This window comes from Cricetulus griseus (assembly GCF_003668045.3).
Source record: "Cricetulus griseus strain 17A/GY chromosome 1 unlocalized genomic scaffold, alternate assembly CriGri-PICRH-1.0 chr1_0, whole genome shotgun sequence".
In the NCBI taxonomy this organism is placed as follows: domain Eukaryota; kingdom Metazoa; phylum Chordata; class Mammalia; order Rodentia; family Cricetidae; genus Cricetulus; species Cricetulus griseus.
The window spans coordinates 29,624,200-29,638,309 of NW_023276806.1; the positions used below are offsets into that span (position 1 = coordinate 29,624,200).

At 40.7% G+C, this 14,110-nt stretch overlaps 1 protein-coding gene across 1 annotated transcript in view; it reads left to right on the top strand.

Moving 5' to 3' along the window:
• Enpep (glutamyl aminopeptidase) overlaps positions 1-6,538 on the top strand; it is a 72,590-nt gene extending 66,052 nt beyond the window's left edge. Inside the window, exons 20-21 of the mRNA XM_027395690.2 lie at positions 4,694-4,772; positions 5,749-6,538. Coding sequence (XP_027251491.1) covers positions 4,694-4,772; positions 5,749-5,901 — 232 coding nt within the window. The 3' untranslated portion in view covers positions 5,902-6,538. The remainder of the gene's footprint in view (positions 1-4,693; positions 4,773-5,748) is intronic.
• The last annotated feature ends 7,572 nt before the right edge of the window (positions 6,539-14,110 follow it).

Below are 14,110 nucleotides of genomic sequence, written 5' to 3' on the forward strand. Positions count from 1 at the left end.
TGTTCTTAAATACCCTTGTTAATATCTCATTTTATTTCTATATTTCTTATTTTAATTTTTTTCTTTTTTCCATTTTTTATTTTAATTAGAAACAAGATTGCTTTACATGTCAATCCAAGTTCCCTCCCCTCCTCCCCTACCACCTTAATTTTTTCTTATTTTATGTGTATGGAGTGTTTTGACTGTGTGTACGTATATGTAACACATTCAATGTCTGGTGCCTGGGGAGGTCAGATGAGGGTGTCACGTCCCCTGGAACTGCAGTTACAGATGGTTGTGAGCCACCATGAGGTTGCTAGGAATTACAACCTGGTCTTCTAGAAGAGCACCAAGTGTTCTTAACCATTGAGCTACTTCTCTAACCCCTAAAACCTCATTTTAAATTGTAATTCTTTTGTCTAGTTAGTCATGTAACACATGCATTATGCAATAGGTTCCACCACTGGCATTGGGGCTGCAATGGAAATGAAACTTACAGAACTTACGACTTTGGTGAGAGCACTATTAAGCCAAGAATTATTAAGGCGAGTAACAGTAAACCAAGAATTTCGAAAATACATGCATACAGCTATAGCACTGTTTCAGAAAAGAGACTCAGAGTATACAAAAATAGTACACAGAGGAAACTAACCAACTTGAAAGCAGTTGGAGGTGAGGTCTCCTTAAGGAAGTACTGGCTGAACTGAAGGAATGATTTAGGCAAACAGAACCTGAAGTATCTTGGCTGAGGCTGCCAGGAAAGAAAGGGATAACCGTTAGGAGTATAGCCATGTTAAAATTTGACCTTTATTCTGATAGCAATGATAAGTCAGTCACTAGAGGTTTGTAATCAAATAAAATGATGGGTTTACTTTGAAAATGAATACTTCTGCTGCTCACGGAGAAGCTTGGGCACCTGAAGATCAGAGTGGATTTGGGAAACAGTTAACTTCTGCAGCAGTCCCAGCAAAGACAATGGCCAACTGGCAGCAAAAGACAGTGATAAACTGGAGCATGGCGCCATGGAGACTATAAAAGACTCATAGAACGTGGAGGGGGTTGAAAATAAAAGAGGAGAGTGAGGTGATAAGGGCAATGCTTGGGTTTCTAGCAGGGTTCTGCTTGCTACATATATGTTTATGGTTTTCCTTTAAGGGCAAGAGGGAAGATTTTCTTTTCAAGAGGGAGATGTTCTCTTGTCAGATGCTACTTAAAATTTGAGTAAACTGAAGATAAAAATATGTCACCTAGACTTACTGATATAAAATTAGCAATTCTGGAATGAGATATTTAGGGGTAGAGAAACTGTGCAGAGTGAAGAGCACTTACTCCTCTTGCCAGGGACCTGAGTTCAGTTCTTAGCATTCACCCCAAGACGCTCATAACCACCCATAATTCTATCTCCATAGGGAGGTAACGACTGACCTCCACAGGCACCTGCACTCATGCGCATGCCACCCCCATCACATACACATAATTAACAATAGTGAAAATGAAACTTTCTGAAAAAGAATATTCTAGAGGAGTGATAGGGAATGACTCTAAGTGAACAGCACCAACCAGAGTCTGCAGCAAAATTTCATGAAAAATTTGACAAGTATGGAAGGAGAGACAGCTAAGAGAAATTCCAGATTAAAAAGGAGGATCCTTCCTTTTCTCCTTTTTTAAGAAAGTATTTATTATTATTATCTTACATGTATTGATGCTTTGCTTGCATGTATATCTGTGTGAGGGTGTTGAAACCCTTGGAGCTGTAGTTCCAGGCAGCTGTGAGGTGCCATGTGGATGATGGGAATCGAACCCAGGTCCTCTGGAAGCTCTTAACCACTGAGTCATCTCTCCAGCCCCCTTTTCTTCTTTTGTATGTTGAAGGTATTGGAATGTACCTAATATATTTAAATGCTGATGAGAAAGTCCCAGTATGTGGAACAAAATAAAGTTTTTTTTTTTAAGTAAAGTTGTTTTTTAAGTTGGAAAACAAGCAGTCAAAGCTCAGGTATTAGGAGGGAGACAGGTGGATGTAGTTACTTTGTATTTCTCTCTACATCGGAAGGCAAAGACATCTTTAGGGAGGGGGAAAAGACGGGCAATATTTAGAGGTTGGAAGAGAGAGAAAACATTTGAAAAGGACAGATTGAAGGAAAATGAATTTGTTGACTGAGGAAATGGAAGAGGACTACTAATATCATTTGATATTAAAATCCATGAATGCACAAAAAACCAATATGGGGTGAGTCTGGTGACTTCTCAAGCCAGAACGTAAAACAACCTGAGAAGATGAACAGCTGACTTCATCCCAAGTTACAGTTTTGCTAGACAATAATTATTAATGAAAAGTGTGATTGAGTATAAAGCCATCACGTCTCAACGGCATAAATAAGTATGTGGAGCATAAAAGGAAGGACTTACGGTCCAGTAGAAGCGGGCATTGGAGAGTCAACTACCAGAAATCCAGGCTGGGCTAAGAGCGGTCAGGGTGAAAACTGAAAAGCCCTTTTTGTGGTAGACAGCACACAAATGAATAATTCAGAGGCAGGTTTAAAGTGATTCCAAGGCATTTTATGGGAATTGGATGGCTAAAGCGGAGCGTAGAAAACATCACTGGAAATATTCTCAGGGAACTAAGGAGATAACATACTGGCTTCGGTGACATGGGAATGACTTAGCGTGGTGGCACAGCTTGGAGTAGAGAGAAAGACTAGCAGAAAGATTGGTGCAAATGTGTGTCCTACTTGGAAGCAAATAAGCCGGAGGGATGGACTCGTATAGAGTGGGCACAGAGAAAAGGTCTGGAGAACAAACACTGGAATCCAGAGGCCGTATTTCCTGCCAAGGGCGGAAGTGATTGTGAGGCAGATAGGCAGTGTCACTCTGTGTCTGGGTGTCACCTTCTGGGTAGTGACTGAGGAGTCAGGACTGAGAAGCGGTAGCTGGAGTTTCTGTGGTGAGGCTGGGTGTTGGCTGAGTGTGCCGAGTTTTTATCTTTTCATCCTCTGCGAATTCCATCTTGCGTACTGCTCACTTTTAACACTTTGCAATGGTTCTTTACATAGAAGAAAAGATTCCACTTCTCTGTGTATTACAACTATTTTTCCCAAATTACGTTTTTGTTTTTGTTTTTCGAGGCAGGGTTTTTCTGTGTAACAGTTCTGGCTGCTCTTGAACTCACTCTGTAGACCAGGTTGGCCTTGAACTCACTGAGATCTGCTTGTCTCTGCCTCTCAAGTGCTGGGATTGAAGGCGTGCGCCACTACTGTCCAGTCCCAAATTACTTTTAATTTTGTTTATAAGTTCTCCTTTATAGTATAAAGTTTTTTTAAAAAAGATAAAGCCAACTTTATCTGCTTTTATCTTCCACTGTGGTCTTTGGTATATAATATAATAGAGTACAAATTTTCTCCTATTGATTTATATATAGGTATATTTTGCTGGATCCCTACCCCAGTATTTCAGTGGTCAAATTTTATGTATAATTGTGGGGTTTCTTCTTCCTTTCTTCCTTTCTTTCTTTTTCCCTTTCTCTCTCTCTCTCTCTCTCTCTCTCTCTCTCTCTCTCTCTCTCTTCCTTTCTTCCTTTCTTTCTCTTTTTTTTTTTTACAGTGTGATTAGTTGTGACAAGATTTGTATTTCTGTCTGTAAGGAGTGAAAGAAGTCCTATGTGGATGAATTCCCAAGTGAATGTGTTGTATGGACATGAGTTAGCCGTACCTAGAGGTTGTCCCCACCAAAACACCTATTAAAACTGGTCATTGAGGTTTCCATGCTGAAAGATAGTAGGGCTATTAGGGAATCATTAGCTCAGTTGGTACAGTCAATACTTACCCAACACACACAGAACCCTGGGTTCAATTCCCCAGCACCTCACAAACCAGGGGAAGGTGATGCTTGCCTGTAATCCCTATACTCAGAAAGAGGAAGTGGGAGGGTCAAAACTTCAAGGCTATCCTCAGCTATATGAAAAGTTCAGGTCCAGCCTGGGCTACATGAAATCCTATCCCAAAATGTTTGTTTTTTAATTCAAAGGTAACTAGAGATTGATTGTCATGAAGCACTTAGCACCGTATTGTTAATACTTAGCACCAGGTTCTCAGCATATGCAATGCTTCCACGCTGCTTCCTCCAGGAGCTGAAGCACTTGCAAGACCCTTATCAGAAGCCAAGCATAGGCTAGTGCTAGTCTTTACATATAACCTAGTCATAGGTGTCCCATTACAGCAACAAAGAATAGACACAGACCTATTACTTAGTTTGTGTTTTGTTGATAAGAATTAGGGTCTAAGGAAGGCTGAGAAGTACTGTCATTATCTGTGTGCCCTTGTACCCAAGAGGAATGAAAGTATTTGGGGCGCACAAGCAGCCTGCCATACTGAGAAATGACATGAAATCTATTTGCAAGAAGTATGGACTTTACAGACATTACTCCTGAATATGATTACATTTACATTTTTATTGGTTGTGTGTGTGTGCTGGTCAAAGGACAGCTCTCAGGAGCTGGCTGTTTTCTTTCCACTGTGGGATTTGGGGGTTGAACTCAGGGCATCGGGCTTGTATGGAAGGCACTTTCATTACCTGAGCCGTCATATTCTATTATTGTGTTTGTCTTCTTTAGAAAAGTCCTTCACATCCACACCAACACATATACCCTTTCCATGTAGGAAGAAGGTCACACTAGGGCACTAATATCCCTATCTTCCTCCCTTCCACACCGCTACAGATTCACAATCAATGACAGAAACCTTGGCCGGATCGTCACCATCGCCGAGCCCTTCAACACCGAGCTGCAGCTCTGGGAGGTAGGGAACCAGGTCACTTTCGACCTGCCTAGAAAGGAACAAGCTTAAGCTGTTCTCCCAAAGAGATGTGATGGTTTCTCCAATCAAATCCCAGACACAAGAAGAGAGAGAAACCCCTTATATCTAATCAATTATACACTGCTTCTTTTACTAACTGGAAAAAAATGATTCAAATGATGAAGAAGTTTAAACCCTGAGAAATGAAAGGCCCAGGAAGGCTGGGACTGGCTGACAGAAGTGACTGCAGCATGTCTCTCCTATCCCCGTAGCTATCGGTGTCTCTGGGACAAGTTGGTTGAGATCGGAATCCATTCCGAATTGATAGTTTGGGAATTTTGAAATGAATCCTAAATCACTGAAATCTCAGTGAAGGAAAACTTATGTCCCTTAATGTAGGACAAAGAGAGATGTCTCCACGTCTGTGCAATAGATATTGAGATGCTTAGATTCCTGCATGTTAAAGAAACAAAATAATTCTTAGTATTGAAAATGGCAGATAATACTCTGGTTGAATTTTCGGAAGGAGTTTGGAAGGTAGAAAGAGCATAGAACTATATTCAAGAGAGATTTTTCTTACAAGCCTTTAGGAAATGAGCTGAAAGTATGGGAAATTCTCCAGACCTCTAGAGTTAAAAAAAAAAGTTGGAGAAAAGCCAGCATTCCACAGGCCACAATGTCCACGGGACACCTTGGGAAATGCACAGACAGTAGAGAAATCCACAGACGTGGACATGCTAACCATGGCATCATGCCCTCCTTCCCTGTCATAGCCTCTTGTGGTTAAACTGGCTCTCAGGGGCCCAAAGCCCAGAAGGGTGATTGCTCATGTGCCTGGCAGGCCCATTCTGAGTGCTACAGGAGGTGCTGTCATAACAAATTCCCCATGGGAAGAAACAAAGCCAGTTTCCAAATGGAATTCCTGAAGAGATGGGCCTCAATCAAATGGTTCTTTTAATTATTTCCTTCTCTTTTCTAGATGGAGAGCTTTTTTGCAAAATATCCAAATGCTGGAGCGGGAGCACAACCCAGACAGCAAGTTTTGGAAACAGTGAAGAACAATATTGAGTGGCTAAAACAAAACAGGGAGACCATCCGAGACTGGTTTGCTAGCTTGCCGAAGGACAGCTAAGGTATTTCGTCTTGTGACTCTGCTGTGCTGTGGCGCCTGAGGAGGCCTGTTTTACAGACTGCAGAGGGAGCCTTCGAAATGGGTTCTGCTTGGGCTAAGTACTGTGTTTATGTCTCGAAAAGCTTTTAAATTATTCCTCTTTGTTTTTGAAGGAAGATACTAATAGAGTATTTAATATCCTCAGGGATTTCTGCTAAGTGTACTTCACAGGGATGTCTTTACAAACGGAAAGGTTTAATAGTCACATTAATGTCTTTAAATATCATTCCTTGTATCTTAAATCTGTGAAAATAGAACAATTTGGTCCTAGCTTTACATTTTTAGCGCCAAAGAAACACCACTTAATCTTCTCTCTTGATTGATTTTTAAAGTTTAAATACCAGTACTTGCGGGACAGATTGCCATCTTAATCTTTATTTTATTATTCAGAATTACATAGACCTAATATCATTTTATTCACATATGTCTCACTGCTTTAAATCCTACCAAAGTAACCTTGGCTTAAGTTTTGTTCAAGGATTAAAGAATGAGCCAAAGAAATGATTGACTGTTGCCTTTGCTCTTACAAAACCAATCGGACAATGCTGTATTCTTTTTTTAAAAAAAATAAATTTAAGTTACTACCTTGAAAAAATTATTTCCCAGTGTCACCTTACTCTTGAGGGAACATAATGGCAGCATTCCCCAAATAATTTAGCACATTGTAAGTACGTATCAGGAGCCTGGCCTTGGTCACGCATGATGCTCCTTTGTCTGTCTTGATGCATACAAAGTTCCTCCAAATGCACTATGAAATTAGTGGGGATGGAGTGCTTAACTGTGCTCTGTGGATTTTACAGGGAAAAGTGAAAGTAATTGGAAACTGTTCAGGAAGGAGAGAAGCGGATTATTCTATAAAAGTAAAAGGGCTTAAGATTTAGCTTTGGCCTCCCTAGCAACAAAAGTGTGAAAATGGAGACACTCGAGGTTGCCTCCAGCATAGATGCATATCTAAGGATGTCTTCTTACATAGAAATTTTACCTATAAACCTTTAAATCCAAAGCCATATAGAAAACCACTGATAAAATTTATATATGTAGGCCAATGAGATGGCTCAGCCCGCCAGCCTGTACTCCATCCCCAGATTGCACGGGTAGAAGGAAAGAACTGATATCTGCAGATTATCCTTCAGACATGTGTTGTGGTGTCTGTGTGTGTGTGTGTGTGTGTGTGTCTGTGTGTGTGTGTGTGTGTGTGTGTGTGTCCACGCACATGTGAGCACATGCACATACTACATTAATAAACACAAATTTGAATTTATGTATGTGTCTAGAGGAAAGGCATCGGTTTCACAGACGCTGGTGGCCAGGGTATGTTGACAGTGGTCCTTGATGTCCAGTGGATCACAATGGCAGTCCAGGAGCCAGGACAGATAGAATTCCTGTCTTGTCACCTGTTCCTTTTAGAAAATTCTAAATTGACTTGGAAAATTAGGGATTGGTTTGGAGCCCATGTGCACAATAAAAAAAAAAATGTTGGCCTTAACTTTGTTTACACAATGTGCCTCAAGCATGCACGCCAGTGCTGTACTGATAGTTGTCTGTGACCAAAAAGTTGGCTTTAAAAGAAGTTGGAAAATGAGCCGGACAGAAGGGATGCTCACTGCCTTGAGAGCATTGTTTTGTGCTGACGCTTCTTTGGAACACCCTTACACATTGAACTGCCACTGGTAAATGTAAAGCACTTATGCCCTCTTGGCAAGTGAGAGTGTGTGATTTCCAGATGGGTTGGATATTGTCTGTCAACCCTGGGTTACCCTTTCACACACTGCAATATCCTGTCCTGCTCTTCACAGCCCAGATGATGGGGTTAGGACTTCAGAGTCTTCACGAAGCTTAGGCTCCATGGTTGGTGTCCACCCTGCATGGAGTTTGAAAGACAGCAATCGAAGGAGCCATTCTTTTTGTGGTGGTGAGGAGAAAGGGGTGCCAATGGTCAACATGAGTGGGTAGCCTCTGAACTCTGACTCCTCCACCCCCACCTCCACTCCCCTCAATTCCTAGTCTCCCCCTCACCCTCCACTTCTCCCCTGCCTCCTGCTCCCCTCACCCCCACTTTTCCCCTATGCTCACCCCACTCCCCTTACCCCCTCAGTCTCCCCCACCCTCCACTCTCACCCCCTACTCCCACCCCCACTCCCCACCCTGCTACTTCTCCTCCACCCCCCTATTCCTCTCACCCCCTCAGTCCCCCACCCCCACCCCACTTAACACCTCTGTGGTTCAGAGCATTGCCAGCATGACACCTAATTTACTGACTCCTGGGTGATCTCTCATATTCTGGACCAGAAAGACAAGGCAAGGATGTAGCTTCTTTTTTTTTTAAGATTTTTTATTTATTTATCATGTATGCAACATTCTGCTTCCATGTATATCTGCACACCAGAAGAGGGCACCAGATCTCATAACAAATGGTTGTGAGCCACCATGTGGTTGCTGGGAATTGAACTCAGAACCTCTGGAAAAGCAGTCAGTGCTCTTAACCTCTGAGCCATCTCTCCAGTCCAAGGATGTACTTTCTTAAAGCCAAGAGCCTAGTGCTCATCTCTTTGCTCTACTGAAATCCCTTTAATGGCAGACAAGTTCTTTATTCCCTCTGTTAAATTCTTTTCTTCTTGGAGAAGCTAGAGTGTTTCTTGAGCTGACCCTGAAATATACAAATTAGAATCACAGAATTTTATTTTGTTTTGTGTTTCCATTAACCTAGTGCTTGTTTTGAGGCTCTTTGTTCTTCACCCATAAAGGCTGCAAGTAGACCTTGTCTGGTGAAGACTGATGGACCGGGGTGACTCCCCAAAGTTTCTGCTTCAATTCTAACAAGCTTTAGAATATAGACACTATGGTGTTTGAATGAAAAAAATGTCCTGTCATCTCAGGTAATTGAATAATTGGTCTCCAGTTGGTGGCACTGTATGGGAAGGCTCAGAGGATGTGGCTTTGTTGGAGGAGGTGTGTCATTGGAGGTAGGCTTTGAGAGTTTAAAGACTCAGGCCACTTTCAGTTTCCTTTCTCTGTTTCATTCTTGTGGTCCAAGATGTGAGCCCTCAGCTGCTGCTCCAGCCACCACACCTGCCATTTGCTGTCTCCTCTCCACTGTTGTGGACTCTAACCTGGAACAGCAAACCCAGAAAATCTTTTTCCTTTTTAAGTTGCCTTCGTCATGGTGTCTTATCAGAGCAACAGAAAAGAAATGAAGATAGAGACATTTAAGAAATATGGAGCAAAGATTGTTCCCTGTGGAAAAGGGAAAAAGAACCAGAGCAACGTTTGACGTCAGTATCATGATACATCTCTTTTTGATAGGCATCCCTGAGATGCCTTCAATGCTGACTTCCCAGCTCTGCAAATGTACAGTCACCAAATGGCAGGAAGTATTACTAGGAATATTCCTGGAGGTGGGGGGTGGTGTTCAAGCTCCACACAAACTCTTATACATGGATATTCATAGCAGTTTTATTCAAAATTGCCAAAAAGCAGATATTAGCCCAAATGCTCATCAATTAATAAACACAAGACAGCCTAGCCATAAAGTGGACTACAATTTAGCCAGAGTCTGGTCACATTATTCTTTACCTAGATCTAGCTGCCCTTATGCAATATGGATATATATATATATATATATATATATATATATATTATTGCATATATATATGCATGTGCGTGCACACACACACACACACACACACACAATATTAAAGAAATCCTGAATGATAAAAGAAAGTCCCAATAAGCATTAAAGGGAGGAAGAATGGTAGGAGGGGAGGAAAGGAAACTGAGAATATTGTTGTAATTATCACAATGTATCTGTGTTGGATATGATGAAACATTTCATTTATTTTCCAATTATTTGTTTCCCATTAGGAAACATTTGGTTTTCCCTCTATTTGAAAACCAAGAGAAGGACTACTTTCAAGGTCTACTTTCCAGTAGCATAGTTGGCAGCATAGTTGAAAAAAATCTTCTTAAAAGATTTATCTTAGCTCCCTGTCCATGGTCATCTGGCTGCGTTCTTTTGGGGGCTGTGGTAAGACAGAATAGCAAGGCAGAAGGGCTTGGTGGAGGAGGCTATTTACGTCAATGTGGATGGGACAGTCAAGGTCAGGGAAGATGGCCAGGATCCCAAGACCCTCTTTATGTCCCAACGAGTTGCCTCCTCCAACTGGGTCATACCTCTGGAAGTTGCCACTGCCTCCCAATAGCAGGGAAACAAACTTTCCACACATGAGCTTGTGGGGAAAAATTTAAGGTTCCAATCATAACAGATGGCAGACTGTTAGCTAAGAGCAGTGTTATTTCGTTATCATTAAAACACAGTCTATCAATCATTGAAATTCCATGGAAAAACAAATGAAGGCACTTCTGTCCCCCAAACTAGTAAACAGAGCACAGGAAAGACAGAGAGAAAACACAATCAAGCAAGACAGCACATAGCCTAAAGGACTGGCTGACTCATTTAACTATGTGTCATATTAAATCAAGTATTTTGAAATGCCCAGGGAGAATTTTTATTTCAATGACAGGTACCAATTTTTTTTTAATCTGCAGTATGTTACTTTTCAGTGAGAAAGAGAAAGGCTGTCAGCTGCAAAGCCACATTGTATATCCCTGAATCCACACTCTCTTCTGGAATGTACATAATCATCCAAGTTCAAGAACATGATCCACTGTTCTTAGCTGGCATAAAGTCCAGGGGTAAAGATATGTTCAGCATAGTTTTTTTGGAAATAGTTACAACTCTTGTTTGCCAGGCATGTCTCATCTAGCCAGTGTCCCCTCGACCAGAGTGGCCTCCTTCAATTTTCTCACTTCATCATTTCCTTGACAACAAAAGCAAAGTCCCTGAAGGAGGAGGCCAATAACAGTCAGGGGCAAAAGTGTTCACCAGCAATAGGCCAGTGCCTGCTTAATGACACGGGTGATGATTTCTGCTTGTGTGCTGGATTCCATAATTATTCCACTCCATGAGGCATTCTTTATTTTCTGTCATCAATATTTGGTTTTCCTCTCCTCTTCTTATTGGTAGGGCAATGCCAAAAGGAAAAACAAAACAATGTTTCCAGGTCTTGCTGTATCTTTACTACAGCATTTCTCTAATGAGTTGTTGAGTACATTCTACCAGGACTTTGATCTCACTGGCCCACTAAAACTACATTTCCTGAGGAAACAATTGTACAAAAAGTCAAAGTTACACATACAGAGTTAATTGACAACTGACTAACACAAAGCTAAATTCAGAATGTCAAAATGAATGAAACATAGTCTTCAGAAAAATCTGACTACAATATTAATTTAATGGGAGTTTCGAAAGTTTTATCAAACCAAAGTTACTTTGAATACAGATATTCTCCCTTGTTACTTAATAACTTGATGAACTAGAGGCCATGTTGGCAAATACTTACCAAAGTTCAAAGGCAGCTATCTAGATAGAAATCATTCTAAAAGTTGTGCCAAGGTAAGGGTGTCCCACATAAATAATTCTGCATCCATTTGCTCTAATTTGTAGAACAATTAGTAAAGTCCCCCAAATTATAGGACACAGAGGAGGACTTCAATTTTGTAAAAAACTTTACAAAACATAATTAAGCTTTCTTCTTGGCCATTTTCCCTTAGAAGGAAGAAATGAAACAACTCTTGATAGAGTAATATGTAATCTATAACTTTAGTCGATGTATCTTTGCAATTAACTCTTCAAGATCAATTGGATATGTACTCTAATTGGAGGTTCTTGTGTTAAAATTGTAACAGTGGTTATGCCTGAGCAGCATGACTGATTCTCACCCAAAGAGTTAAAGGTCTAAGTATCAATAAAGGCTCAAATAAATGCATGCTTTTGTAAAATATTTACTTGCATTGTAATGAGAAATGATGCTCCAACTTTTCAAAACATCCAAACTTGAGGTTTATCGAGAAGGAAGCCATAAAAGTTTAGACAAAGCATCAAATAGACTAACAGGGCCATAATTTGGGGGTAATTAAACAGACTGTGATTTTGGTCTTCTTTTAAATGTAAACGATAAACTACACTCTAAATCCAACCAAGATTAGTCAATAATTGCACATAAAATATCAAAGTTTAGCTTTAACTTTAAAATCAAATGTGCACTCACAAAATTAAAGCAGAACAGAGCAGCATACGATCTGCAACATTTAGAATAGTTAGCCTTGTTTGTGTAGCTGAGACCTACTGTTCAACTGGAATCAACTCTTTGAACTTACTAAATTCATGCTTCAAATTACTGAATCCCAGAATATCCTACATCTCCATCTTGATTTCCAAGCTAAGATATTTACATGGATACTTTCTTTTTTTGTGTGGGTTGGCATTAGAGGAAAGAGGTATTTTATTTGGGGGTATTAAGGAGCACAACTTAAATATGACCTAACGTGTATGCTTTGGCTTCACATGCCACTTGGCCTGTTTGATTTACACCTTCTATATTGGCCAAAGATGCAATGCTGTGACAAAAATAATTTTGTCACATTGCTGAGGGCAATAATTTAACAGGAAGGAAGGTTTATTTTGGCTCATGGTTTCGTAGGTCTCAGCCCACAATCACTTGGCCCCATTGCTTCTGGCCCTAAACCTGGCAAGACAGAATTTCATAGCCAATAGCATATAGTAAAGAAGTTCTCTTTGTGATAGACATTGATGAAGGTGGTGCCTATGTGGTCCAAATGCTTAGCCAAATCCTATCAGCTGGCATGCAAGCCTTGAGCACTTGGGTCTTTGAAGAGCATTTCATATCCAAAATCATAAAATTCCCCCCAACGGTCCGTGCCTATCTCAATAAGAAGTGTCTCTATTATTTCTCTAAGAGTCCCCAAACCTAAACAATTCCAACATTGCTTGAAGAGCTCTTCCAAGACTCAAGTCAAATTCTAAGCTGTGAGTCTCTGAGAAATTAAACAATGTATAGGTGCCAGAAGTGCAATGCCACAGAGAAAATGTTTGCATCCTGAAGGGAACAACTGGCTCGTAGGAAAGAAAGATGAGATCTAAGCAAGGCTAAAACCCAAAGGACAAACATGAAATCACACAGTCCAGCACCTGGGGTACACAGTAGCATGATGTGTGCTCCAAAGGGCTTGCCATTTCTGCCACTATAGCTTTTCTCCTATACTATTCTCCTCCCTGGCTTTGCTTTCCTCAGTAGAGAGTCCACATCCCTGGCATTTCTATCTCCCTGGGGTCTCCATTACATCTTTGTCTTCATTCTAGTCACTTCCTGTGTCACTGTCTTTGGGGCTACCTAATGGAATCCTCACCTTGACACACATTGCATGGCCTCCTGAAAACTAGGTGTAAGCCTCCATGACTCCAAAACTCCAGAGTTCTTCAAATCAACAAAGTCAATATCACATGAACAATGACAAGATCTAGCATCAAGCAATAAACAGATTCATTTGGATCATGGCTTTAGTGACCTCTGACTATCTAGACAGCTAAACACAGTGAAATGAACCCTGAAGAAATAACTTTTTAGGCACGACTGTTCAAGTACGGTTCACAAGAAATATGCTGTTCTCAAGGGAGTCTTTCAGTGACTTTATTCTTTAATGCTCTTGAGCTGAAAATGGGTTGGGTCTGGCCAGTTCTAGAAATGCCTTCAAAGAAATTCTTCTACTATCCCTGAGAAAAAGATTGGAGTTTTATTGTTGTCATTTTGTGATAAAGTTGTCAGAAGCTTTGTATTCTTTAGCTTTACTCCAGATTTTCTGATGAAACACCAAGGTTTTCAAATTTTCTACTTGGATTTTTACTCTCTTCAATTGCCATTTTAAACTGGATAAGAGCAACTCCACCCATACAACAGCCTGGATGTTGGACTACCACAAAATATCTTCCACAGATTAATCAGGTGATAGTGCCCCCGCCTCTCTCCAATTTCTTTCTTTCTTTGAGACAGGGTCTCTCTATATTGCCCTGGTAGTCCTGGAATTTGCTATGTAGACAAGACCTCTGCCTTTCTTTACTTTTCTTTCATTCTTTTTAATTTATTTTCTTTTATTTATTTTGTATGTCTTTCGCATTGTGCATTTTGATTCTATTCATTTTCCCATACTTTCGCATCTGTCCACTGCCCCTGAGCTCCACCCCCCAAAAAATCACAATTAAAGGAAAAAAATGAACAATCTTTTCATGGAAGCTGCAGTGTCGCACAGCGAGTCA